General features: G+C 45.5%; 1 protein-coding gene across 3 annotated transcripts in view; it reads right to left on the reverse strand.

The window, feature by feature from the left end:
• The window catches only part of chd7 (chromodomain helicase DNA binding protein 7), a 378,323-nt gene that overhangs the window by 202,789 nt on the left and 149,295 nt on the right, over positions 1–26,239 (reverse strand). For all 3 annotated transcript variants that reach the window (XM_072467710.1, XM_072467709.1, XM_072467711.1), the window contains exon 4: positions 4,815–4,950. In XM_072467710.1, coding sequence (XP_072323811.1) covers positions 4,815–4,950 — 136 coding nt within the window. The remainder of the gene's footprint in view (positions 1–4,814; positions 4,951–26,239) is intronic.

Consider the following 26,239-nt stretch of genomic DNA (forward strand, 5'->3'; position numbering starts at 1 on the left):
CAGTTGAGGCAGAGACAATATTTTATAAATGTTTGCTGTTACTTTCTTGTATTTTTGTCTTCTATGCCTCTAATCCAGCATCCCACATGCTTTATTAACTGCTTCCTCAACTTGGCAGCTTAAATAATTTAAGCTATTACACCCCAGGTCCCATTGTTCCTGCACCCCTTTCGAATTTCACTTTTTAGTTTATATTACCTTCCCTCGTTTTTCCTACCAAAATGCATCACACTCCCACTCTACATTTCATCTGTCAAGTGTCTTACCCATTGCACCTGTCTATCTATGTCCTCTCAAAGTCTATTATCATCCCTGTCCCAGTTCGCAATACTTCAACGTTTATGTCATATTCTGTAAAGTTTAACATTGTACTCCAGGTCTAGGTCATAAATACAAATCAAGAAAGGCAGTGGTCTTAGTACTGACCCCTGGGGGACCCCTCTGTATACTTAGCTCCAACGAAAAACAAGTGTTTACCACAACTCGGTTTCCTGACACTGGACCAACTTTTTATTCATGCTGGAACTGTACCATTTACTCCATCTGCTACAGCTCTTGGAATTAGGGTTATTTACTTCAGAGAAACGTTGTTTTAGATGGGTTACTTCTGAAGTTGTTAGGAGGTAGGAATAGAATACATTTTGGTTAGATTATTTGAAATGGATAGAGTTGACAGCACAGGAAGTCACACCTATAAAATCAGTAAGCAGAGTTGAATTCATTGCCAGTAAGTATTTACTTTAGAAGCATGTGATCACTCAAATGTTGCAGTAGCTGGTGAGTAGGAGGTCACTGGAGTCGTTTAAAAGGAAATTTGAGAAGTTCTGAGAACTACTCCAGTTATGAAAGATAATTGTTAATCATTCATATTTTTTGACAAATCATGGGCAACAATGGTCTGCAAGTATTTGCTTGATTGCTTTAAGGAGTTGGAGAGGAATATCCCGACGGTTTCCATGGAACTGAGCTTTTTTCTGTCTTTACCAGAAGGTAGTAAAGGCAGTCCTTGACTTCGCAATGTTTGGGTTATGAGGAACGGCACTTATGTTTATAAATTGACACACCATTTTGATTATATAACATTGGTTACAGCTTTATGGCGCTGCGCCAGCATGTTTATACATGTGCATTGACGTTCTGCACCACCCACCTGTATGGTTGGACAGGTCGAACCGTCGTTATTAGGTTGGAAACAGGTGTTTTATTCTGTTAATTTGTTTGGCACAACTGTTGTGATTTTAGTGCATTTATACACTTGTTGTATTTAATATGAGCTCAGACTCGCAGAAGTTTAAGATTAAACACTGATTGATGGCTTCATTATATCCCCCACACTAACCGAGGAACTTGTGCTGAGACGTGCAGGCATCAACAGTCACCTCAGTGGCTTGACAGGGCAAGAGTTGAGCTTTTAATCCTGCTGGCTGTCCCATGAGTCATGTTGTCTTAGATTCAGGAACCAATCCCTCATTTATATCATAGTTCCTATAGGAAAATCAGTTCCCACTTACGACATTTTGACTTGCATTGTTTTTCGGAACCAAACGAGTTCCAAGTCCGAGGACTGCCTGTAGGCTACATAGTGAGTCAACAACTTGCAAGTGCAGCAATAACGAAATAGCAGGGTTCCCTGGTTGTGCAAGTGGACATGGTCTTGATGATAATAGGATAAATATATGGAATGCTAGAAAAATAGATTTAATCTGCATTGATAATTAGACAGGAAGGATCCGGATTTGTGCTGTAAAACTTGCTAGAAGTGGACGGTAAGCAAGTCTTCCAGTGGAACTGATCAAAAGGACAGGGGGAGGAAGCAGAATAGGAAAGATAAACAAACAGGGCTCTGGAAAAACGACAAAGAAGAAAACAGATGGAAATTGTCCAAACAATTAATCGTTGGAACGAAAGGCAATGAAATGCACAAAATGCTGCAATTGGCAAGCAGCCTCACCAGCACCTAAGAAGAAAGCAGAGTGAAGCCCCATTCTCAAATCTGTTCAGGCAAAGGATCCTTATTTCAACAGCAACCCAGCTCCCACAAGTTTATTCCCAGCATTCTGTACCAATTAGACAATGGAAGAGAAAGCCAAGAGCTCAAGTTGTACATTTAATGTGTATGGTCGAGGACGGTGTATGGTTGAGGACATGCCCAGATGATCTGCAAACAGAATAGCAGTGTTCAACATTCACCCAATCTCCATTTGGTCTCTCCGTGTATAACAGACTAAGCTAGAATCAGCAGAGGTTGGAAGTAGTACATATAAATTACTGTCTTACATTAGAATATCTGTTTTGTTACATGATGCTATGAGATGATGATTGGTATTATACTTAATACAGTTGTATGTGAAAAGTGTCAAAGAGTAGCTAAACAGAATCTTTTATGACATCCACTTTGCTTCCCACATTTTGGCCATCCATCCCTCTTGCTCCCCTCAGGATGTGTCGCCACATTCTGTTCTATTCAAATCATTTTCTGCAATGAAAACATCTCCTCCACCAAGCCCATCTTCTGTTTTCCGAGGCATTTCTCCTCTCGATACACTTGCCTATTTTTCCACATCTCTGAATTTCGCTGTGCAACGATAGCAGATGCAACGCCTTTTCATTTAGCTCCTTTTACAATATTGTTCAGTCCCAAAACAGTACTGTGTGGAATATGAATGAGTGTGATCATTCCAGCAGTCCCCAAAAATATAGCCTTTTCCATCCACCTGAACGGGCAGATAGTGGTGTATTTTAATGTAGAATCAGAACACTTATAGCACAGAGGTCGGACATTCAGCTAGTTGTGTGTTGGCCCTCTGAAGGAGCAATTCACCCAATGCCACTCCTGTTTTCTCTCCATAGCCCTACAAATCTTTCCTTTTCAGCTAGTGATCCAATTCCCTTTTGAAAGCCTCCTGACCCTTCCTCAAACACACTCTCAGGCAGTGCATTCCAGATCTTAACCGCTCCCAGTGTGAAAAATCTTCTCTCGTGTTGCCATTGCTTCTCTTGACAATTACATCAAATCTGTGCCCCTGGTGTCCATTCTTCCACCAATGGGAACAATTTCGCCAGGCCACTTTGTCCAGCCCATTTTTGAATAAGTCTATCAAATCTCATCTCAAACTTCTCAAAGGAAAGCAATTCCAATTTCCCCAATCTTCCTTGGAACTGAAGCTCTTCATCCTTGGAACCATTCTCTTTCAGTTTTTCTGCACCCGCCCCCAAGTCTGCTTGAGGCTGAACCTGTGTTTTATACAGGTTTAACATAACCTCCTTGCTTTTGTACCCTATGCTCCTATTGATATAGCCCTGATGCCATAAGCTTCATTAACTGCTCTCTCAACTCTTACTTGCGACTTTCAATTTATGCACATATACGCCTTAGTCCCCCTGCTCCTGCATCCACTTAGGATATTGTCTCTTTGCATTCTTCCTACCAATATGAATCACTTCAGACTTTTCTTCACATTTCATTCAAAACATGGCAGTGTAGCACTCCCTCAAATTACATTGAAGTGTCAAACTAAATTACATGTTGATGTTCTGGAGTGGGGTTTCATCCTGCAACCTTCTGTCTCAGAGGACAGTCCAACCACCAAACCAAAGCAATGCTGGTCGACGGGATTGATTTTTAGTTGGTTGCCTCCCCAGGTACGGAGCACTCTGTACACGGTATACAGAAGAAAGTGACTTGATGGACAAAAATGAGGTATGCCTCTATATAGTGCAAGCTTTTTACAGTGTGCTGATTTGATTTGTCTGGTTTAACTCATGTGTGATAATTCAAAAAAGGGACCACCCGATGATGGATGGCCGGAATAGTTTTTAAAAAGAAAAAAAAGCAAGCCTTTGAAGTGCACTCAAAGCAAAGTTTTTAAGTTTGGTGTTGAGGGGCAGCACGGTGGCACAGTGGTAGCACTGCAGCCTCATGGCGCCGAGGTCCCAGGTTCGATCCCGACTCTGGGTCACTGTCTGTGTGGAGTTTGCACATTCTCCCCGTGTTTGCGTGTGTTTCGCCCCCACAACCCAAAGATGTGCAAGGTAGGTGGATTGAACATGCTAAATTGCCCCTTAATTGGAAAAAATGAATTGGGTACTCTAAATTTAGAAAAAAAAAGTTTGGTGGTGAAGTTAAACTTGTAGTGCTGGTTCATTTGCATGACAGAAATTAACTTATTGCAAATTTGCCCGTATTTCATTCATGCACAATTCAAAAGAAAATTGGAAAAGGATATTACTGCCTACTATAACCAATGGAACATGCTTTAGTTAATTTGAGGAAATTTTTATAATTTTTTCCAGTTTTCTCAATTGCTTGAACATATGGACAAAAAACATTTTTACAATAGGTGATTTCAAATAGGCAAATGTAATGATGTCCTTAAATAAAAACATGCTGGGAATGATAATATTCAGCATTTCAAGCAGCATGTGTGAAGGCAGAAAACTATTAACATTTCACATTGATGATCTTACTTTAACTTATCTGTTTCCACACATTGCCTGACCATTGAAATATTTCCAGCATTTTCAGTTTATTGCAGCTTTCCAGGATGAGTACTATTTTGCTTTTGTTCTCTTTATAATATTTGCTTCATAACACCAATTTTATCACGGTTTTCATTTATTACCACAGTCCACCGACAGTAGCCCATCACTTCTAGCTGGAAAATGTTTTACCAGACTAACTTACCAGAAGTTGAAAACACTAATCATTTAATTCAAAAATATATCAACGTCATAATATTCAATCATGTATTCTACATGCACAGTTCTCAACAAAATTTTTTAATTTATACTTGTACAAATGAGGTTGCAATCACCTGCACTCCCAATTCATCCTCTTCCTGTGGAGATGGAGGTGGCGTTTTGTCCATATCTGAATTTTCAGGGGAAGAGTCATGTTTCCTTTTGCCTTTTTTCTTTCCAACTGTTGATTCTGGTGTATTTTTCTTGTTGCTACAAAACATTAACATCTATCAGTATACAGTATAACAGTAAGCAAATACAACCATAATATTCCAAATAATACTTTAAAATTCTATTGGTTTCTTTTGAAATTGTATTTGTCCCATAAAAAAAACAAATCCAAAGCATTTACTAGAGGAACAATCAACTAGAGAAATAAGGTAATTGGAAGCCTACTTGCATTTCTGTTCTTTCCACTTTACTCCTCCTTAATTGAACAGTTGAGACCCTCAACCAGGTTAGATTAATCACTATAGGTGTAGCCTACCATTTTTTCAATCTGTATAATTTCACATACAGTCCAAGCCCCCGTCCCCATTATTCATCTCTGAAGACAACAGCTAAGACATCAAACAAACAAGCACAAAGTGCCCTCGATGGTTGATGGTAAACATTCAAGCCATTGTAGAATTAAACCTTTGAGACCAGGATGATCACAAGATTCTTTGGGCTTGGCTAGTACTGCTCATTTCACTTTTTCTCTCCTCTATCAAACCCTCAACAGCCCTTTCCCTGTCAACTAGCCTGCCGAGACATGCATTTTGACCGCAAATAGGCTACCGGCACTAATGGAACTTTATTCTGCATAAGTTAACCTCTTCAAGAAATGAAGAGAGCTTCCCAACAACCTTGTAAGCTAAAACATTATTTGGGTGCAGCACGAAGCTACAATAACTAGAAATTCCCATTTAAAATTCCGGATCTCTACTGACCGGGCCAGCATAGTAACCGAGTGTGCTGAAAGTGGCCTTAGCAATTTTTTGACTACAATTAGACTTCTAAATCTTCCACTGGCATTCCCATTGAAGGTGGCTATCCAACACCTCCTGCTGCAAAGGTTGGGTGTGGCCATACTATTTAAGCACCATTTGACTAGCTTGATGATACTCCTCAACGGCCACTAAAACTGACAACTCATGCAATGTACCAGAGGGTAACAGTACTCTGGAAACAGGTCCATTAAAAGAAGGAGCTACAGGTGTGAGAGTGCAGGACGGGCAACTGGGATGGCAGAGGTAAACTCACAAAAGACAGGGAAATTCCAGAACATGCCGTGTTGCCAGTTTGTGCATCTGTTGCCTCCTCCATTCAAAACAAAGAACGTGCCTGGCAACAAAATCAACATGTACCTGAGAGTAACAAAGATGGCTAAGTGCGAGGAAAGCTCAAGCGTATGAGTGATAAGTGATGGATAGGAAAAGGGAAATGGCGAGATGAAACACAGTCATCAGAATTTCAAAGAACAGCATTCATTGCTGCTTTTCTAGTTAGTTTGTGTATGGAAAGCACTCTCCTTTCAAAGAGGTGAATACACTCAATATGTATGGACTGCATCTATTTGAACAATGTGAATCAATTTAATAGAGCTAGCATTAGTGCATATTTGTGGCCACAATGATGCCAGAATTTGTACAATCCTTCAACTTGCCCATGAATTGGTATCCCTCACATTATTCCGGTCTACCTGGTGGAAATGCCTCTAAGCTCTCCCTCTTTTCTCAGTATCGCCTTACCTGATCCTGACCTCAACCCTTCTCTATCCCAGCCACCGCTGAAGGACAGCTCTAACTTCCAAGCAAACCACACCTTGAATGTAGTGCCACGCATTGCTAGAAAAAGGCAATTTTTAAATGAATAAAATGAACAACCCAACAGCAACAACTAAAATTTATGTTTAATTCTATTCCTAGTTTAAATTCATTTTTTCCTGGAATAGAAAGCAACCTATTTAAATGGAGGCAATTTGGAGTGTCATCTTATAAACAAAGTGCAAAAAGCTTGGCGATCGACACAAATGGACATAAAAGAGCTGAATAAGAAAGTTATGTCATGCATGAAGATGAACGATTCCTGCCATCGAAGCAGAAGTTGAATTTGCATTTCAAGAATTATCATTGCTCCTTCAAAATAGAAATATTGTCGGCCCAGGAATTGAGTTTGTGGTATTTTATTTCAGTTTTAATACATTTAATTTCTCGGGGTTTAATGACCTTTATAGATCAAGAGGCAACCCGGAGTTCTCACTGTTAAAAATACTTCTAAAATAAATCCAGTTAGATTTACAAAGCATCAGTTCTATTGGCTTGTTTTTTGAAATATTCACAAACACTCTTTCCTGTTAAAATCAGTAGCCTCTGATCAAGTAATCTTATATTTTGTCATTTTAAAAACATTCAGGTATACTTACATAGTACAACACAGAAGGAAGCCATTAGACCCACTGAGTCCGTGTTGGCTCTTTCCCATTCTAGTTCCACGCTCCCGCCCCATATCCCTGTAATATATTCTCTTTCAAATATTTATCCAATTCCTTCTGAAAACCACAACTGAATCATTTCCCACCCATCTAACAGAGGTAGTTCAAACCAAGAGTAGGTGATGGCATAGTGGTAATGCCATTGGGTTAGTAATCTGACACCCAGACTAAAGCTCTGGGGACATGGATTCAAATCATCCATGGAATCTGGAGGAATTTGATTAATGAATATGTAAGTAATATCACAGTAATCGTGACTATGAAACTCTCAATTTTTGGACAAAAACCCACCTGGCTCACTAATGTCCTATCCACCTTGCCAGTGAGGCTCACATCCCATGAAATAATTTTTAAAAATCCTATTTGTTGCATAAAAAAAGTTCTGGGCGTTTGTCAATCAGTTAAAAGTACTGTGGCTGACATCTAGTTGCGGCTATGCAGAGCCAAGTCGCACATTCAGCAGCTCCTGCTAAAAACTGCCTTTTGGGCTCTTTTCAGGGCCCCCAACTGCATTTTCCCGGTGTGGGAAGGAGATTGCAATAGTTCCCCGACAGTGTATGGCCTGGACCAGGAGCGGGGCGACTAAAAAAGTGATGGTAAACCCAAAGACGGTGCAAGGGAAGAAGAGACAATTGGCGGCGGGTGGGGACCAGGCAGCATGGATGCAGCGGGCGCAGGAGCAGCAGGAGGTTATCCAGCGCTGCTTCAGGGAAGCCAAAGCGGACCTGCTGGAGCCGATGAAGGCTTCTATCGACAAGCTGCTGGAGACCCAGACGGCCCAGGGGGTGGCGATCCACAAGGTCCGACAAAGGATCTCCGACAAAGAGGACGAGATCTTGGGCCTTGCGGTAAAGGTGGAGGCGTACGAGGCGCTCCACAAGAAATGGCAGGAACGGTTCGAGGAGATGGAGAATCGGTCGAGGCAGAAGAATTTGCTGATTCTGGGCCTCCCGGAGGGGTCGGACGTGGGGGCCTGTGGTCATCATGTTAAACTCGCTGATGGGAGCGGGGTCCTTCCAGGGGCCCCTGGAGCTGGAAGGGGCCTATTGAGTGCTGGCGAGGAGGCCCAAGGCTAACGAGCCGCGGTGCTGATGCGGTTTCATCGGTTCGGTGATCGGGAGTGCGTGCTCAGGTGGGCCAAGAAAGAGAGGAGCAGCAGGTGGGAGAACACGGAGGTTCGAATATACCAGGACTGGAGTGCGGAGGTGGCGAAGAAGAGGGCCGGGTACAATCGGGCGAAGGCGGTGCTGCACAGGCAGGGGGGAAAGTTTGGTATGCTGCAGCCGGCGCGACTGTGGGTCACCTACAAGGACCGGCACCATTATTTTGAGTCTCCGGAGGAGGTGTGGGCCTTTGTCCAGGCCGAGAAGCTGGACACAAACGGTGGGTTGGGATGGGTGGTCGAGGATTGCAGTGGGGGTGTTACATTTTGAGGGGGGTTCTTTGCTCTTATTTCTTTTGGGTTCGGTGAGGGTGGTTAGGGCGGGCTGGGCCCTTGGAGGGGGGTAGGTAAATGGAGTAGGGGTGGATGGGACGGTAGGGGGGGATGGGGCCCCGCGGGGGAGGGGGAGGCCCGAGTCGGGGGTGAGGGGACTGGGCCTGAAAAAGGAGCGGCGTCAGAGATGGCGGGGCCGGGCAGCTGGAGGGGGTGGGGCCGGGATGGGGAAGCGAGGGTTGTTTCCCACGCTTGGGGTGGAAGGGGGAGGCGGAGAGCCTGTGGATGGGTAATGGAGGAGGAGGGTATGTCCCACAATGGGAGGAGTCGAAGGAGAGGCGGGAGTAGCCGGGGTCAGCTGACTTGCGGGAGTGCAATGGGGGGAGTAAAGCAGCTAGGAGGGGTCCTAGCTTTGGTGTGTGTGTGCGTGTGCGTGTGTGTGTGTGTGTGGGGTGGGGAAAAGAGTCCCGGGTTGCTGCTGCTATGGTCAAGGGGGAGCTGGGCCAAGTAGAGGGGGTTGGGACGGGGGTCTGCCGCCGTGGGGAACGGGCCGGGCGTGGGGTGCGGGCGCGTGGCTGGCCAAGGAGGGGTTATGGCTAGTCGGCGGGGGAGGGGGGGGGGGGGGGGGGGCGGGTAGCCCCCTGATCCGGCTGATAGCCTGGAATGTAAGGGGACTGAACGGGCCGGTCAAGCGGGCCCGGGTGGTCGCGCACCTGAAGGGGCTGAAGGCGGATGTGGTCATGCTCCAGGAGACACACCTGAAGGTGGCAGACCAGCTAAGATTGAGGAAGGGGTGGGCAGGTCAGGTTTTTCATTCGGGGCTGGATGCCAAAAATCGGGGGGGGGGGGGGGGGGGGGGGGGGGCGATCTTGGTGGGAAATGAGGGTGTCGTTCGAGGCGTCGAGCATTGTGACAGACAATGGTGGCAGGTACGTAATGGTAAGTGGTAAGCTGCAAGGGTAGAGGGTGGTGCTGGTCAATGTGTATACCCCGAACTGGGACGATGCGGGTTTTATGCGGCGCATGTTGGGTCGGATCCCGGAAGTGGGGGGCCTGATAATGGGGGGGGGGGGGAAGAGACTTTAACACAGTGTTGGATCCGGCACTGGATCGCTCCAGGTCTAGGACGGGTAGGAAGCCGGCGGCAGCTAACGTGCTGAGGGGGTTTATGGACCAGATGGGAGGGGTGGACCCTTGGAGATTTGCAAGGGCAGGGGCTAGGGAATTTTCATTCTTCTCGCATGTTCATAAGGCTTATTCCCAGATCGACTTTTTGATTATGAGTAGGGCGCTGATCGTGAGAGTAGAAGATACAGAGTACTCGGCGATAACCATTTCGGATCACGCCCCGCATTGTGTAGACCTAGAGCTGTGGGAGGAGAGTGACCAGCGCCAGTTGTGGCGCTTGGAGGTGGGGCTGGTGGCGGACGAGGAAGTGAGTGAGCGGATCCGAGGAAGCATAGAGAGATACCTGGAGGCCAACGATAACGGGGAGGTCCGAGTGGGGATGGTATGGGAGGCGCTGAAGGCAGTGGTTAGGGAAGAGCTGATCTCCATTAGGGCCCACAAGGAGAGGAGAGAGCAGAGGGAGAGGCTGGTCGGGGAGATGGTGAGGGTAGACAGGAGGTATGCGGCGGTGCCTGAGGAGGGACAGTTGAGGAAGAGGCGTAGCCTCCAGGCCGAATTTGACCTGTTGACCACCAGGAAGGCAGAGGTGCAGTCGAGGAAGGCCCAGGGGGCGATTTAGGAGTATGGGGAAAAGGCAAGCATCAGCTTCGGAAGCGGGACGCAGCTAGGAAGATTGGGGGAGTTAAGGATAGGGGAGGGAGTGCGGTGCTGAGTGGGGTTGGCATCAATGGGGTCTTCAGGGACTTTTATGAGGAATTGCATCGGTCCGAGCCCCCACTGGAGGAGGAAGGGATGGGCCGTTTTTTGGACCAATTGAGGTTTCCGATGGTGGAGGAGGGACTGGTGGTGGGATTGGGGGCCGCCATTGGGCTGGAGGAGCTGACCAAAGGGATAGGAAGCATGCAGGCGGGGAAGGCTCTGGGGCCGGATGGTTTCCCGGTCGAATTCTACACAAAATATGTGGACCTGTTGGGCCTAAAAATGGCGGAGAGGAGCTTCAGGTATTTGGGATTCCAGGTGGCCAGGAGCTGGGGGGCCCTGCATAGACTTAATTTCACGAGGCTGGTGGAGCAAACCGAGGAGGAGTTCAAGAGGTGGGACGCGTTGCCGCTGTCCCTGGCGGGTAGGGTGCAGTCAGTTAAGGTGATGGTGCTCCCAACGTTTTTGTTCCTGTTCCAGGGCCTCCCCATGTTTATCCCGAAGGCCGTCTTTAGGTGCGTCAACAGGAGCATAACGGGGTTTGTGTGGGCGCGAGGGACTCAGAGGGTGAGAAGGGTGTTCCTGGGGCGGAGTAGGGATTTGGGGGGGGGGGGGGGGGGGCTGGCACTGCCCAACCTCTGGGTACTACTGGGTAATGGTGCGCAAGTGGGTGATGGAGGGGGCTGCATGGAAGAGGCTGGAGACAGCGTCTTGTGAGGGTACGAGTCTGGAGGCGCTGGCGCCGCTGCCGCTCCCTCCAATGAGGTATACCAATGGCCCGGTAGTGGCGGCTACCCTCAAAATCTGGGGGCAGTGGAGGTGGCACGGGGGGGGGGGGGGGGGGGGGGGAGAGAGGTGGGGCCTCGGTGTGGACCCAATACGGGGGAATAGATGGAGGGTTTTCGGGGTGGCACAGGGCAGGGATAAAAAGGTTGGGGGACCTGTTTGTGGACGGGAAGTTCGCGAGCCTGGGTGAGCTGGAGGAGAAGCATGGGCTCCCCCGGGGAACACCTTTAGATATTTACAGGTAAGGGCATTTGCCAGGCGGCAAGTGGTGGAATTCCCACGGCTGCTGCCACGCAGTACAGGACAGGGTGCTCTCGCGGGGGGGGGGGGGGCGGCGTAGCGAGGACGGTGTCGGGGTGGTAGGATCCAGGGTCAAGCCGGGATGGGGGCTCGCAATATTTGGTGTTGCAGGGGAGCCAGGAGTGCAGGAGGCGAAACAGGCCGGTATTCTGGCCTTTGCGTCCCTGGTAACCCGGCGAAGGAACCTTCTTCAGTGGAAGGATGCGAGGCCCCCAAGCATGGAATCCTGGATCAACGATATGGCGGGGTTTATTAAATTGGAGGGGGTGAAATTCGCCTTAAGGAGATTGGTACAAGGGTTCTTTAGGTGGTGGCAACCGTTCTTGGAGTTCCCGGCAGAACGGTAGACAATGGTCAGCAGCAGCAGCAATCCAGGGGGGGGGGGGGGGGGGGGGGGGTCTATCTTATTTTTGTTTATTTACCCTGGGGGATCTGAGGGGGGTGTATATATTTGCTTTGTGTTAATTCGTGGTGCTAATTTATTATTTATGTATAGGGGGAGGGGGGCATGGGGGTTGTTTTACTTCGTTCTGTATTTAATTCCATTGGGTTCCTTTTTCATTTTGTTGATATTTTGTGAAAACCCTAATAAAAAGTTTTTTTTTTTTTTAAAAAGTACTGTGGCCCATGCCACAATTACTAGAATTATAATTAATTCTTCTGAATATTTTCTAGGCCCCCATAAGAGACTAAACTGAGTAGGGTTCTTAAAATGCAGTTCTGCTGGACTATTGAGTGGCCACAAAAAATGAGGCGTCAATCTAATTAGACACTCCTGAATATTGAGGATCTGATTCAGTTTCGATTGTGTAATGTAATTTGTGGCAGGCAACACGTCACTATTAAGCAACAGTTTGCAGATCTCCAAGTCGTCGAGTTTGAGTACATTTTGAAATTTTTATTGGTTATTTCATTTTCTGAAGTAGATTAAATAAATGGAGGACAATTCATAATGTGCAAACTGAACAGGATCAGTTGGAAACTTGCACTTAATGGATTTGAGTTTTCTTGTTCAGAGAATTAATTCCATTCACCCAAAAGTATTGATTTGGACATTTGTGCTTTACTTCGGAATTGAAAATAAAAAATGTCCAAAAAGGCACATGGTTAATATTCCCTTTTTCAAATGTCAATAGGTATGTTCAAACTAAAATCAAGTAACCAAATTACATAGTAGGATGAGCTATTAACTGTAGACTATAACAGCAATTTTGGGGTATTACAACTGGAGAATCATAAAGCTGATTCACATTGAAGGAGATGACCCCTCTATATTTTGATGCAAATTAAGCTCTCTGCTTGCATCTCCTGTGATCCAACTTTAGAAGTTAACTGTAAAGATAATAGTCTTGGCACGCTAGTCAAGCTATATTGAGTAATATGGGAACCCAAAGGAAAAATACTATTGATGAACCATTCTTTCCTTTTAATTGGACACATCACCTTCAATAGAATATAATGGGTGGTATCATAAAACAAAGCTCAGGTCCAAATTGAGATCTATCCCTGGAATGGATTGTGTCCTTTGGAAAACATGCTTTTTTAATAAAACTGTAAGAAACAATACCTATGTCCAAGGAGCTCAATTTCTCTTACTTTTATGAAGTGCTAAAGTTTAATGACAAAAAGGCATGCTAAACCATGTACCAATCTCTGACTTAGCCAAAACTCACTTCATGTAATTCTCAGCACTATTTCCACACCAATTACTTTCGTATTTACTAAACACTGCCATCAGCTTGTCTTGCCACGAAACTCCATTTCCAGCATTTATTTCCGCTCTAACTGCCACAAATTATACAATACTACAGCTGAACACTGGGGCCCCCTTTCCTTTCATCTGCACGCCAAGAGCAACAAGATTACCCTGGTAACCAGCAGTCACATGACCAGCACCTGCTCTTTTGGCTTGATGCCACTGACTAAAGCCATCTGCTTCCCTCAATCAGCTATCAACATTCTCAACACCTGCACAGCAGCATTTTGCGGTTTCTTTTATCAAATCAGTGCGAAAGGTGTTCTAAAACATTACACATTTCTCAAATTTGTTTAAATCAAAAAGACAATGGCCAATAGCTTGACTCCTTGCCAAAATCATGTTCTAAGTTCCAGTCAATTATTCTTTCCAAATCACATGACTACAGTTCCAAGGCTACACTGACCAACAGCACAAAGTAGGGTAGGAGAAAGTGAGCAATGTTTTTTTGAAAAAAAAGTTGAGACAGTTGAAATTAAGAAAAGATAATTACCATGGGCCATCCTGGACAATAGGCCAGGCATAAATAACATCTGTTTAGTATCAGCTGTACAGCATCAATCAATTATCAAACTTTTTCACTGCCATTTACATACAGAAAAAGTTTTAACATAGAACATACAGTGCAGGAGGCCATTCGGCCCATCGAGTCTGCACCGATCCACTTAGACACTCACTTCCACCCTATTCCCGTAACCCAATAACCCCTTCTAACCTTTTTGGTCACGGAAGGGCAATTTATCATGGCCAATCCACCTAACCTGCACGTCTTTGGACTGTGGGAGGAAACCGGAGCACCCGGAGGAAACAGACACAGACACGGGGAGAACGTGCAGACTCTGCAGAGTGACTCAGCAGGGAATCGAACCTGCTTTCATCCACACAACGAACAGCACACATTTCCAACCAATATTAGATTACAGCCGTGTTATCCTCAGCTGGTGATATACCACAGAGATGACAGTTAATCAAGTATTTGACCAACGTCCTTGCTTAAATAAGACATAAATATTTGTTGATTTCAGAATTCCATTTCTTTATGACTTTACCAAACAGAATAAATACTTATCCAACCAGTAGTGTTTCCTTAGTAACAGGGTGCCATTGCCCATTTGGTTGCAGAATGTTTTTTTTCTCCCTGCACCACGGATCTTTCTCTGAGAAGTATACTTTGGTACTAATATTCTTGCTCCACCAATAGTCCATCGGAAGTAGCGATAATGGCACTGGACTAGTCATCCAGAGACCAGGCTAATGCTCGGAGTATACAGGTTCAAATCCCACCACGGCAGCTGGTGGAATTTAAATTCAATTGATAAATCTGGAATTAAAAGTTAGTCTAAGGGTGACCACTGTCGATTATCATGAAAAACCAGTCGATTATCATGAAAACCATTGAAATGTCACAAGTAGGCTTCAAATGAAGTTACTATGAAAAGCCCCTAGTCGCCACATTCCGGCGCCTGTTCGGGGAGGCTGTTAAGGGAATTGAACCGTGCTGCTGGCCTGCCTTGGTCTGCTTTCAAAGCCAGCGATTTAGCCCTGTGCTGAACAGCCCCAGACGATTATCATGAAAACCTGTTCACTCCTTCAGGGAAGGAATCTGCCATCCTTACTGACTCTTGGCCCACAGCAATGTGGTTGATTATTAACTGCCCTCTGAAATGGCCCAGCTAGCCACTCATTGTATCAAAGAACAAAGAACAAAGAAATGTACAGCACAGGAACAGGCCCTTCGGCCCTCCAAGCCCGTGCCGACCATGCTGCCCGACTAAACTACAATCTTCTACACTTCCTGGGTCCGTATCCCTCTATTCCCATCCTATTCATGTATTTGTCAAGATGCCCCTTAAATGTCACTAGCGTCCCTGCTTCCACCACCTCCTCCGGTAGCGAGTTCCAGGCACCCACTACCCTCTGCGTAAAAAACTTGCCTCGTACATCTACTCTAAACCTTGCCCCTCTCACCTTAAACCTATGCCCCCTAGTAATTGACCCCTCTACCCTGGGGAAAAGCCTCTGACTATCCACTCTGTCTATGCCCCTCATAATTTTGTATACCTCTATCAGGTCTCCCCTCAACCTCCTTCGTTCCAGTGAGAACAAACCGAGTTTATTCAACCGCTCCTCATAGCTAATGCCCTCCATACCAGGCAACATTCTGGTAAATCTCTTCTGCACCCTCTCTAAAGCCTCCACATCCTTCTGGTAGTGTGGCGACCAGAATTGAACACTATACTCCAAGTGTGGCCTAACTAAGGTTCTATACAGCTGCAACATGACTTGCCAATTCTTATACTCAATGCCCCGGCCAATGAAGGCAAGCATGCCGTATGCCTTCTTGACTACCTTCTCCACCTGTGTTGCCCCTTTCAGTGACCTGTGGACCTGTACTCCTAGATCTCTTTGACTTTCAATACTCTTGAGGGTTCTACCATTCACTGTATATTCCCTACCTGCATTAGACCTTCCAAAATGCATTACCTCACATTTGTCCGGATTAAACTCCATCTGCCATCTCTCCGCCCAAGTCTCCAAACAATCTAAATCCTGCTGTATCCTCCGACAGTATCAAACGGTTACAAAGTCGAAACAAAACTGGATGAACCACCAGGCACCGGAAACGACAACAGCAGATCCAGCCCCGTCAACCCTGCAAAGTCTTATTTACTAACATATGGGGGTTAGTGCCACAATTTTGACAGTTGTCCCACAGGCTAGCCAAGCAGCGTATACTCTCAGAATCATACCTTAAAGACAATGTCCCAAACACCATCATCTTCCCTGGATATGTCCTTCCCCATCAACAGAAGTGGCAGCACAGTGATCATACAGTCAGGAGGAGGTTTCCCTGAGAGTCCTCATGAAGTCTCATGGTATAAAGACAAACATAAGTAAGGAAACCTCTTGCTGGGTGCCACCTCTTTCCTCTGCACCCACTCCCCCCGCACCCCATGTTGAGCACGACTTGGAGGAAGCACTATGGGTGGCAAGAGCACAAAACGTACACTAGGATGGATTTCAATGTCAATCACAAAGAGTGGTTCAGCAGCACTACCACGGACCAAATTGATCAGGTCCTGAAAGATATGGGCGGCATAGTAGCACACTTGCTTCAGAGCTCCAGGGTCCCAGGTTTGATTCCCGGCTTGGGACACTGTCTGTGCGGAGTCTGCACGTTCTCCCCGTGTCTGCGAGGGTTTCCTCTGAGTGCTCCGGTTTCCTCCCACTGTCCAAAGATGTGCAGGTTAGGTGGATTGGCCATGCTAAATTGCCCTGAGGTTAGGTGGGGTTACTGGGTTATGGGGATAGGGCGGAGGTGTGGCCTTAGGTGGGGTGCTCTTTCCAAGAGCCGGTGCTGACTCGATGGGCTGAATAGCCTCCTTCTGCACTGTAAATTTTATGATTCTATATATCTGCAAGGTTGGGTCTTGGGCAACTGGCGAGGGAGCCAACAAGAGGGAAAACCCTATTTGACCTAGCCACACCAATCTACCTTGCTGGCTGCCACCTCGCTTTCCTCTGCACCCACTCCACCCCACCAGTATTGGTAGAAGTTCCTACTGCACGGTCTCCTGTACAAGTAAAGTCTTGTCGTCATATTGAGGATTCTCTCCATCATGCTGTATGGCATTAGCATCATGCTAAATAGCATTGATTTTGAACAGATCTAGCAACGCAAAGCTGGGTATCCATGGGTTGCTGTGAACCATCAGCAACAGCAGAATCGCACAGTCACAATCTATAACCTCATGGTCCGGCATATCCTCCACTCTACAATTACCACCAAGGCAAGACAAAGGATCAACCCTGGTACACCGAAGAGTACAAGACGCCATGCCAGGAGCAGCACCAGGCCTATCAAAAATGAGATGTCAACCTAGTCAAACGTGTGTCAAACAACAGAAGCAACATGCAATTGACAGAGCTAAGTGATTCCACAACCAACAGACCAGACCTAAACTCTGCACTCACGCCACATCCAGTTAGGAGTGGTGGTGGACAATTAAACAACTGGAGGAGGAGGCACCACAAATGTCCCCATTCTCAATAATGGGGGAGTCCAGTATATCAGTGTAAAAGACAAAGGCGGATACATTTTCAGCCATCTTCAGCCAGAAATGCCAAGTGGATGGCCTCCACCGGAGGTCCCCAGCATCGCAGGTGCCAGTCTTCAGCCATTTCAATTCACTCCACGTGAAATGATAAAACAGCTTAAGGCACTGGATTCTGCAAAGACAATGAGCCTTGATAACATTCTGGCAACAGTACTGAAGACTTGTGCTCCAGAACTAGTCATGTACATGGTCAAGCTTTTCCAGTACAGCTACAATACTTGCATCAACCCAGCAATGCGAATAATTATCCAGTTATGTCCTGTCCATAAAAAGCATGGCAAATCTAATCCGGTGAATTACCGCCCCATCAGTCTACTCTCGATCACCAATAAACTGATAGAAAGAGTCGATAACAGTGCTGTTATGCTGCACTTATTCAGTACTAGCCTGCGCACTGAAGCTCAGTTTGGGTTCCACCTGGGTCACTCAGCTCTTGACCTCATAACAGCCTTTGTCCAAAAAAGGACAAGAACTGAATTCCAGATGTGAGGGGAGGTAACTACCCTGGAGATCAAGGCAGCATTTGACCCAGTGTGGCAGTAAAGATCCCGAGCAAAATTGAAGTCAATGGGAATCGGGGTGGGGGGTGGGAAAGGAGGGGGAGAGAGAGAGACTCCATTGGTTGGAGTCATACTTAACACAAAGGAAGGTGTGGTTGCTGAAGTGTAATCATCTCACTCCTGTGGTATCATTGCAAGGGAGTTCCTCAGGTCCACTCATTTTCAGCTGTTTCATCAATGACCTTCCTTCCATCACCGGATCAGAAGTGGGAATGTTCGTCGATGATTGCACAATGTTCAACACCATTCACAACTCCTTAGAAGCAGTCCATGCCCAACTGGACAATATTTAGGTTTGAGCTGTAAGTGGCAAGTAACATTCATGCTATACAAATGCCAAACAAGGACCATCTCCAACAAAAGAGAATCTAACTATTCCTCCATGACATTCAATAGCATCATATCATCACTGAATTCCCCATTAACATTCTATTGGTTGTCACTGGCCAGAGCGTGAACTGAACCAGACATAAATACTGTGGCTACGAGAGGGCAGAGGCTGGGAATTCTGCAGAGAATAACTCACCTCCTGACCCAGGGCCGGTCCATCATTTGCAAGGTACAAGTCAGGAATGTGATGGAATACTCTCACTTTTTGGATGTGCAACAGCACTCAAAAAGCTCGAAACCATCCAGGACAAAGCGCCGGCTTGATTGACTCCCCATTTACCACCTTTTTAAAAATAAATTTAGAGTACCCAATTATTGTTTCTCCAATTAAGGGGCAATTTAGCGTGGCCAATCTACCTAACCTGCACATCTTTGGGTTGTGGGGGTGAAACCCACGCAGACATGGGGAGAATGTGCAAACTCCACACGAACAATGACCCCGGACCGGGATTCGAACCCGGGTCCTCAGTGCCGCAGTCCCAGTGCTAACCACTGCGCCACATGCCGCCCTCCTATCTACCACTTTAAACATTCATTCCCTCCACCACGGAAGCACAGTAGCAGCAGTGTGTACCATCTACAAGATTCACTGCAGGAATTCACGAAGGCTTCTTCGACAGCACCTTCCAAACCCGTGACCTCTATCACCAACAAAGGCAAGGGGGTGAATGCATAGGAACACTACCAATAGCATGTTTCTCTCCAAGTATTACATCGTCCTGGCTTGGAACCAAATCACCACTTTTTCACCGTCACTGGGCAGAATTCTGGAACTCCCTTTGAACCAGCACTGTGGGTGTTCCTAATGGACTGCAGCGGTTCTGGCGGCTCATCAGCACTTTCTCAATTAGGGATGTGCAATAAATGCTAGCCTAGCCAGCGATGCCCATATCCATAACAAATAAAAAGTCACATTCTCATTTTGTCCTCAGAAACTTCTGATACAAGTATCTTCCTTCGTGCCCAAAATAAATAGTTGAATATTTGCATCATGTGGAATTTGCTCCATGGTATTGCCATACTTTATTCTTTGAGCTAATATATAGTTTTGAGCATTTTTCAAAGTAAAATTATCCAATGCAACATTACTTTATGTTAAGGAACATGGAAGGCTGACGATTCCAGTTAAATTTCACAAATATTGAAGCAAAAACAGTGCATTGGAAGAATCTTTAATTACCCATAATTTCAAATAAATAGTCTGCTTATTCAATTTTCACAACTTTAGCACATAATAAAATGCACATTATGACGACCCTACTCGGCCTCCTGACATACCATCAATATAACTAGTAGTGCCACGGAGCGGCACAATGGTTAGCACTGCTGCCTCAGCATCAAGGACCCAGGTTCGACCCCCGCCCACTGTCTTGTGTGGAATAGAATCATAGAAGTTTACGGCATGGAAACAGGTCCTTCGGCCCAACCAGTCCATGCCGCCCAGTTTTTAACCATTAAGCTAGTCCCAGTTGCCCGCACTTGGCCCATAACCCTCTATACCCATCTTACCCATGTAACTATCTAAATGCTTTTTAAAAGACACAATTGTACCCGCCTCTACTACTAACCTCTGGCAGCGAAACCCACGCAAACACGGGGAGAATGTGCAAACTCCACACGGACAGTGACCCAGAGCCGGGATCGAACCTGGGACCTCAGCACCGTGAGGCAGCAATACTAACCACTGCGCCACCATGCTGCCCTGTTTCCATCCTTAATTACCCTCATATTAAGTGGTAATTAATTCTGGATTTTTAATTGAAATAAAATTCAAATATTTGCCATGGTGGGGTTTGAACTGGGGTCTGTGATGAATGTAGAAATTGTTTATATTATATTTTATATCCGTTGCAGTAATGTTTTTAAAAGCCTGGGTTAAAGTATATGTTTCTTGCAATAATGTTATTAAAGAATCTCAATTAAGGTACCCAGACTGTCTCTGCTAAAGCTGTAATTAAGGAGTCTCAAAAGAGTGAGGTAATTATTGATTACAGATCATTTACTTAGTTACAGATAAAGGGCTAATGAAAAAGTGTTTTGTTTCGATATTCCCTGGAATGCAGGTAATTTATGAGGGGATGCTACTTAGTTCTAGCTAAGCAGGCCATGGAACTTATTGGGATACAGATGATGTAATTTATTGGGAAGAGCCAAGTCTGTCTGTAGTTTTGCAGTCTGCTTTAGAATTTTAAGTTAAACAGCAGCTTTGCCAAATGCTGTTTGGACAAGGTAGAAGTGTACTGGATCTGCTCTTGAAAGGGTCTCTCTCTCTCTCTCTCTCTCTCTCTCGTGATGTTTCTACACAGATAAGTAACCTCTTTTGTTATCTTTATTTATATGTGACATTTGATCTATATTGGATTGCGGAATTGGAATTAGTGCAGGTTTAACTGATAATTGCAAAGCATTTCTTTAAGGTTAATGTGGTTAATTTTGTGTTTAAATTAAAGTTGGTTTAACATAAAAGATTCCTATTCGTCGGATTCACCACTCCTGGGGTGAAGTATCCTTTCCTCCCAGTTTTACAAATTAAAGAAAAATTGTTTGGGATTCTCGCCCAGTATCCTAACTAATGTTGGGGTCTGGTCCAATATCCGAACAGGTCTAAGAGCATTACCCTGGGTCTCTGGATTACTAGTCCAGTGGCAAAACCACTCTGCCACCAGCCAGAGGATAACGTAGCTTTTTCAGGACTGGATGTCGAACATGCAGGCTGAAAACTGAGTGAATGAAGAGATCAAGAGAGGTGCTGGAGAGCGAGAGCAGAGAGTTGACAGTGAGTGGAACCCAACTCCATTTGGATGATGTTGTTAATGAAGTGGCATGTAGATGAGGAAAAGATAGTGCCCAATGACACAGTCAATTATATTGGTGAAGGAAGAGAACTGGTTGTTGGAAATGCTTTAGCTGATTGTATAAGTAAGAGTGGAACCAAACAAGAAAAGCCCCAATTGCAGAGCAAAGTCATTGGAAAGGGATGGTATGGTTGATTGTGATTCCATTTATAAAAACTCAAGCCGGCCAACTAATGTACCAACAAGATACTTTCAATCTTTAGTTGATGGATAGTTATTAATTATAGCATGGAATTTACTTTCCATGGTTCACTGAAGTTTGCTTAGGATTCTGAAAGGACTTGAACATCAGGCGCCTGCTGAATGCGATAATGATAATTGGGTTTGGACCAGGGTTCACCTCTTGGGAGAAACTACTGTAGAGTGCTCCCATGGTGAGCGTACAGACAAACCACCAGCTCGGAATACTTCCAGCTGTACAGAAGCACGAGGCACGGATGCCTGCTATCCCTACTGCTGTTTGCTCTGGCAATCGAGCCACTTGTGATCTTCCTCAGAACGGGAAAGGGGTGTAGAGGTATTCAAAGGGGGAACAGAGAGCGGTCACAGCAGAAAGAGTGAAGGGATGGGTGAAGGAACTGGGAGCAGAATGGATGAAGATGGTGGAGAGTTTCTGCATGGAGACGCCCCTCCGAGCCCTAGTCACAACCGCACTCACATGCCGCCCCCCCCCCCCCCCCCAAGCTCTTGAGAAATCCAGTGGTAGTAGCCATGCTCTGGATGTGGTACCAAATGAGGCAACACTTCAGCCTAACTGAAATGCCCACCATGGCCCCCATCTGCAACAACCACAGGTTAACTCCCGCAATAATGGACGCCACCTTCAAAAGATGGAGACAGAACGAGGGGGCACTGATGGTTAGGGACATGTACACATCGACAGAGTAGCGACCCTGGGGGAACTCACGGAAGGGTTCCAATTGCCAAAAGGAAATGAGCTAAGACAAATACAGGTGATAAACTTCCTCCTTAAGGAAACGATGGTGTATCCCCAGATACCAAGACGTTCGTTAGTCGAAGAACTGCTGGACACGGGCAACCTAGGGAAGGGAAATTCTGGGGACCTGTACGCGAGACTGTTGGAGAAGAAGATACGCTCCCCTCGACAAGACAAGGGAAAAATGGGAGGACGAACTAAGCACAGAAATAGGGGGAGGACTCTGGATCAAAGCCCTGCACAGGGTGGATTCCACCTCCACATGCGCAGGGCTTAGCCGAACTCAGCTAAAGGTGCTGCACAGAGCGCACCTAACCAGAACCAGAATGAGTAGGTTCTTTGCGGAGGTGGAGGACAAATGTGAAGGTGCCAGGGAGGCCTGGCCAACCACACCAACTTGTTCGAGGCCTGCCCATTCTTGTCGGGTACTCCAGGTTTGTGGGAGTGTGTGTGGATCCATGCCCAAAAGTGGCAGTGTTTGGGGTCTCAGACCAGGTAGAACTCTTCATGAGGAGAGAAGGGTCGCCCTTGCTTTTGCCTCCATCGCCCGTCAGAAAATCCTGCTCGGCTGGCGATCAACAGCACCACACAAGGCTGCAGACTGGCTCCGATCTGGCGGAATTTCCAGAACTGGAGAAAATAAAATTTCCCATCTGAGGGTCGGAAGAGGGCTTCCACAGGATGTGGAAGCTGTTCACCAAATTGATCCAAGGTTTGTTCGTAGCCAACATACAATAGAGTAAGGGGGAGGGACAAAAGTTAAGTCATGGGACAAGGATGAAAGGGAAAGGGGGGGGGGGGGATGGTGGAGGACATACAAAGAAAGAGAGAGGGATAACGGGCTAAATCTGTAGATAAACATCTGTAAATATGCTCCCGGGACAAACTAGGAACTGCAACAAAGATACGCTGTTCGGAGGGGGGGCAGACACACGGCCACAGCAGGAGGGAAAGCAATTGTATGTATATCTTTATACTGGCTTCTGCCTGTATTTTTACCTTTTATTTCTTGCTTGGTTTTTGTTTTTTTCCCTCCGGTCAACGTGGTTATGTAAAGTGTAACATGCGACTTGTGAAATACGAAATGTGAAAACGGAAAAAAAAAAAAAAAAAACTTTTTTTAAAAAGTGAAAAAAAAAAGGATTCTGAAAGGACCATTCAACTTCCCATGCTAAAATCTTGATCCAGAAATGGATGCAAGGGTAGAATGCAAGGACAGTCAATAGCCGCAAGTGATATCAAGTGAAGTATAATGAAAAAATCATTCAGTTCGATGTACAAGGAACTCAATGCCATCCAAGACAACACAGTGGGCTTGATTAGTACCACTGTCACTTGATTCAATATTCCCCCTCTCATCTCGGTTTACACATGTTTTTTAAAAAAAATTGTTCATGGGACGCTGGCTGCGGCAGTATTTATTGCCCATCCCGGAGGGCATTTAAGAGCCAACCACATTGCGGTGAATCTGGAGTCACATGTAGGCTAGACCAGGTAAGGACAAGTTCCCTTCCCTAAAGGATATCAGTGAACCAGATGGGTTTTTACGACAATTGCCAATGGTTTCATTGTCATCTTCAGACTTTTAATTCCAGATTTTTTTATTGAATTAAAATTCACCATCTGCCAGAGCAGGATACGAACCTGGATCCCCAGAGCAGGACTCGGAGTCTCAGGTTACTTTAAAAGTACCTCCCTACCATACAACCTCTGCCATGAGGAGAATGACAATTTTGGGGGGGTGGGGGGGTAAATAATCATTGTTTCCAAATTACACAACATTCGGAGTTGGATATATTTTGCTGTTAAATAATCAACAGCTAATAATTCTCTATGTATTAATGCCATTGTGGGAGCAGGACTAAACTGTTTTGAAGAACGTATTAAAGTATTAAGTCATTGAATAAGTGATTTCACAAAATACTGAATTTGACAGCAAGTCTACAAAAATGAAAGAGAAAGGAAAATCTTACACCATGACTATTTTTCTTTTCTCCCTCCATTGCACGCTCTGAAAACAGAGATCCATTCATCACAAACTGCTGCAAGCAACTACTTTTCTATTTACATACAACCCTTCATAGTGGCAAAATTTAAATTCCTCCTGAAAATAGTTCAAAAACAAAACGTTGCCAGATTTGCCAAAAATTCTGATTTAATAAATACATCTCTTCACATTTGCCAAAATATTGCACTATTGAGTCATTTTGTTTCGATCTAAATTCCACTCTAAGTTTATTCCCAAATTTGTTCAGATTACTGCATATAAAGTAGAAAAATCAAATCAAACAGCCAATGATATTAAACAAACACGTTTGAAAAATTAAAATGCAAATTACCCCAAAGAACTTCACCTTTTTAATTTGAGGACAGTGGGGATGCAAAGTTTTACAGCAAACTTCAGTTTGGATTGGTTGAATTGACATCCTTACATCTGCGATAGATGATGGGAACGCAGCCTTGAAATTCAGTTTTACACACTTTGAAACAAGATCAGTTAGCCACGAATCACAAATTACCTTGAACTATTACTTCCCCCAAACAAGTAGGTAGGTTTACTCGAAACGGAGGAGTGCCCAATTCACCTACAGATTGATTGCCTAACCCACAAACGAGAAAGCAGTGAACTCGGAATTAAAAAAATCATCTGGTTCATAGCACAGAAAAGGCCCCTCAGCCCATTGCGCCTGAACTGGTCAAAAACAGCCACCAAACTATTCTAATCCCATTTTCCAGCACTTGGCCCATAGCCTTGTATACCTAGGCATCGCAAGCGCACATCTAAATACTTTTAAAATGTTATGACTGCAATGATATGCAGTAATGATATGTATATGACAGGTGTATATAGCCTCTGGCCACAAGGCGTCATGCAAGAGGAACAGGACACTGGAACCGGGCAAAAAACAGCCATGGTCAGAGTTACAGGAGCCGTTAGCAGCATGGTTAGAAGCTCCACAGTTTGGTTAGCAGTAGTTTAGTCCACCCACAGTTTATTCAACATTAAATAACTTTTCTTGAACTAGATGTTCTGTCGTACACGGATTCATTAATTTTTTAAACAAAAAAAAATTTTTTTATTAAAGGTTTTCATAAAATATCAATAACAAAATGAGAAAGAAAAAAGAACCCAACAGGGTTAAGTACAAAACACAATCTAAAAAAGCAACCCCCCAAACCCCTCCCCCCCCGAACATAAATAATAAATTAACATTAACATCCTGACTTAAGACAACAGGTGTATACACCCCCTCAGACCCTTCCGGTGTAAATAACAAACAAAAATAAAGTAAACCCCCCCCACCGAGCTGCTGCTGCCATTGACCAATGTCTATCGTTCTGCCAGAAAGTCCAAGAACGGTTGCCACTGCCTAAAGAACCCTTGTACCGACCCTCTCAAGGCGAATTTCACCCTCTCCAATTTAATGAACCCTGCCATATCGCTGATCCAGGATTCCACGCTTGGGGGCCTCATATCTTTCCACTGAAGGAGAATCCTTCGCCGGGCTACCAGGGACGCAAAGGCCAGAATTCCAGCCTCTTTCGCCTCCTGCACTCCCGGCTCCTCTTTGACCCTGGATCCTACCACCCTCAACACCGTCCTCGCTACGCCCTTCCAAAATTCCTCCAGCGCTGGGCATGCCCAGAACATATGGGTGTGATTTGCTGGGCTCCCCGAGTACCTAACACACCTATCCTCACCCCCAAAGAACCTGCTCATCCTTGTCCCGGTCATGTGTGCCCTGTGCAGCACCTTAAACTGTATGAGGCTGAGCCTTTCACATGAAGAGGAAGAGTTCACCCTCCCTAGGGCATCTGCCCACGTCCCCTCTTCGATCTCCTCTCCCAACTCCTCCTCCCACTTACCTTTCAACTCCACCACCGAGGCCTCCTCCTCCTCCTGCATCACCTGGTTAGTTTCCGAGATCTTCTCCACTCCCACCCACCCCCCCCGAGAGCACCCTGTCCTGTACTGTGTGTGGCAGTAGCCGTGCGAATTCCACCACCTGCCGTCTGGCAAACGCACTTACTTGTAAGTACCTGAAGGTGTTCCCCGGG

This window comes from Scyliorhinus torazame, chromosome 11 (genome assembly GCF_047496885.1).
Source record: "Scyliorhinus torazame isolate Kashiwa2021f chromosome 11, sScyTor2.1, whole genome shotgun sequence".
Taxonomy (NCBI): Eukaryota; Metazoa; Chordata; class Chondrichthyes; order Carcharhiniformes; family Scyliorhinidae; genus Scyliorhinus; species Scyliorhinus torazame.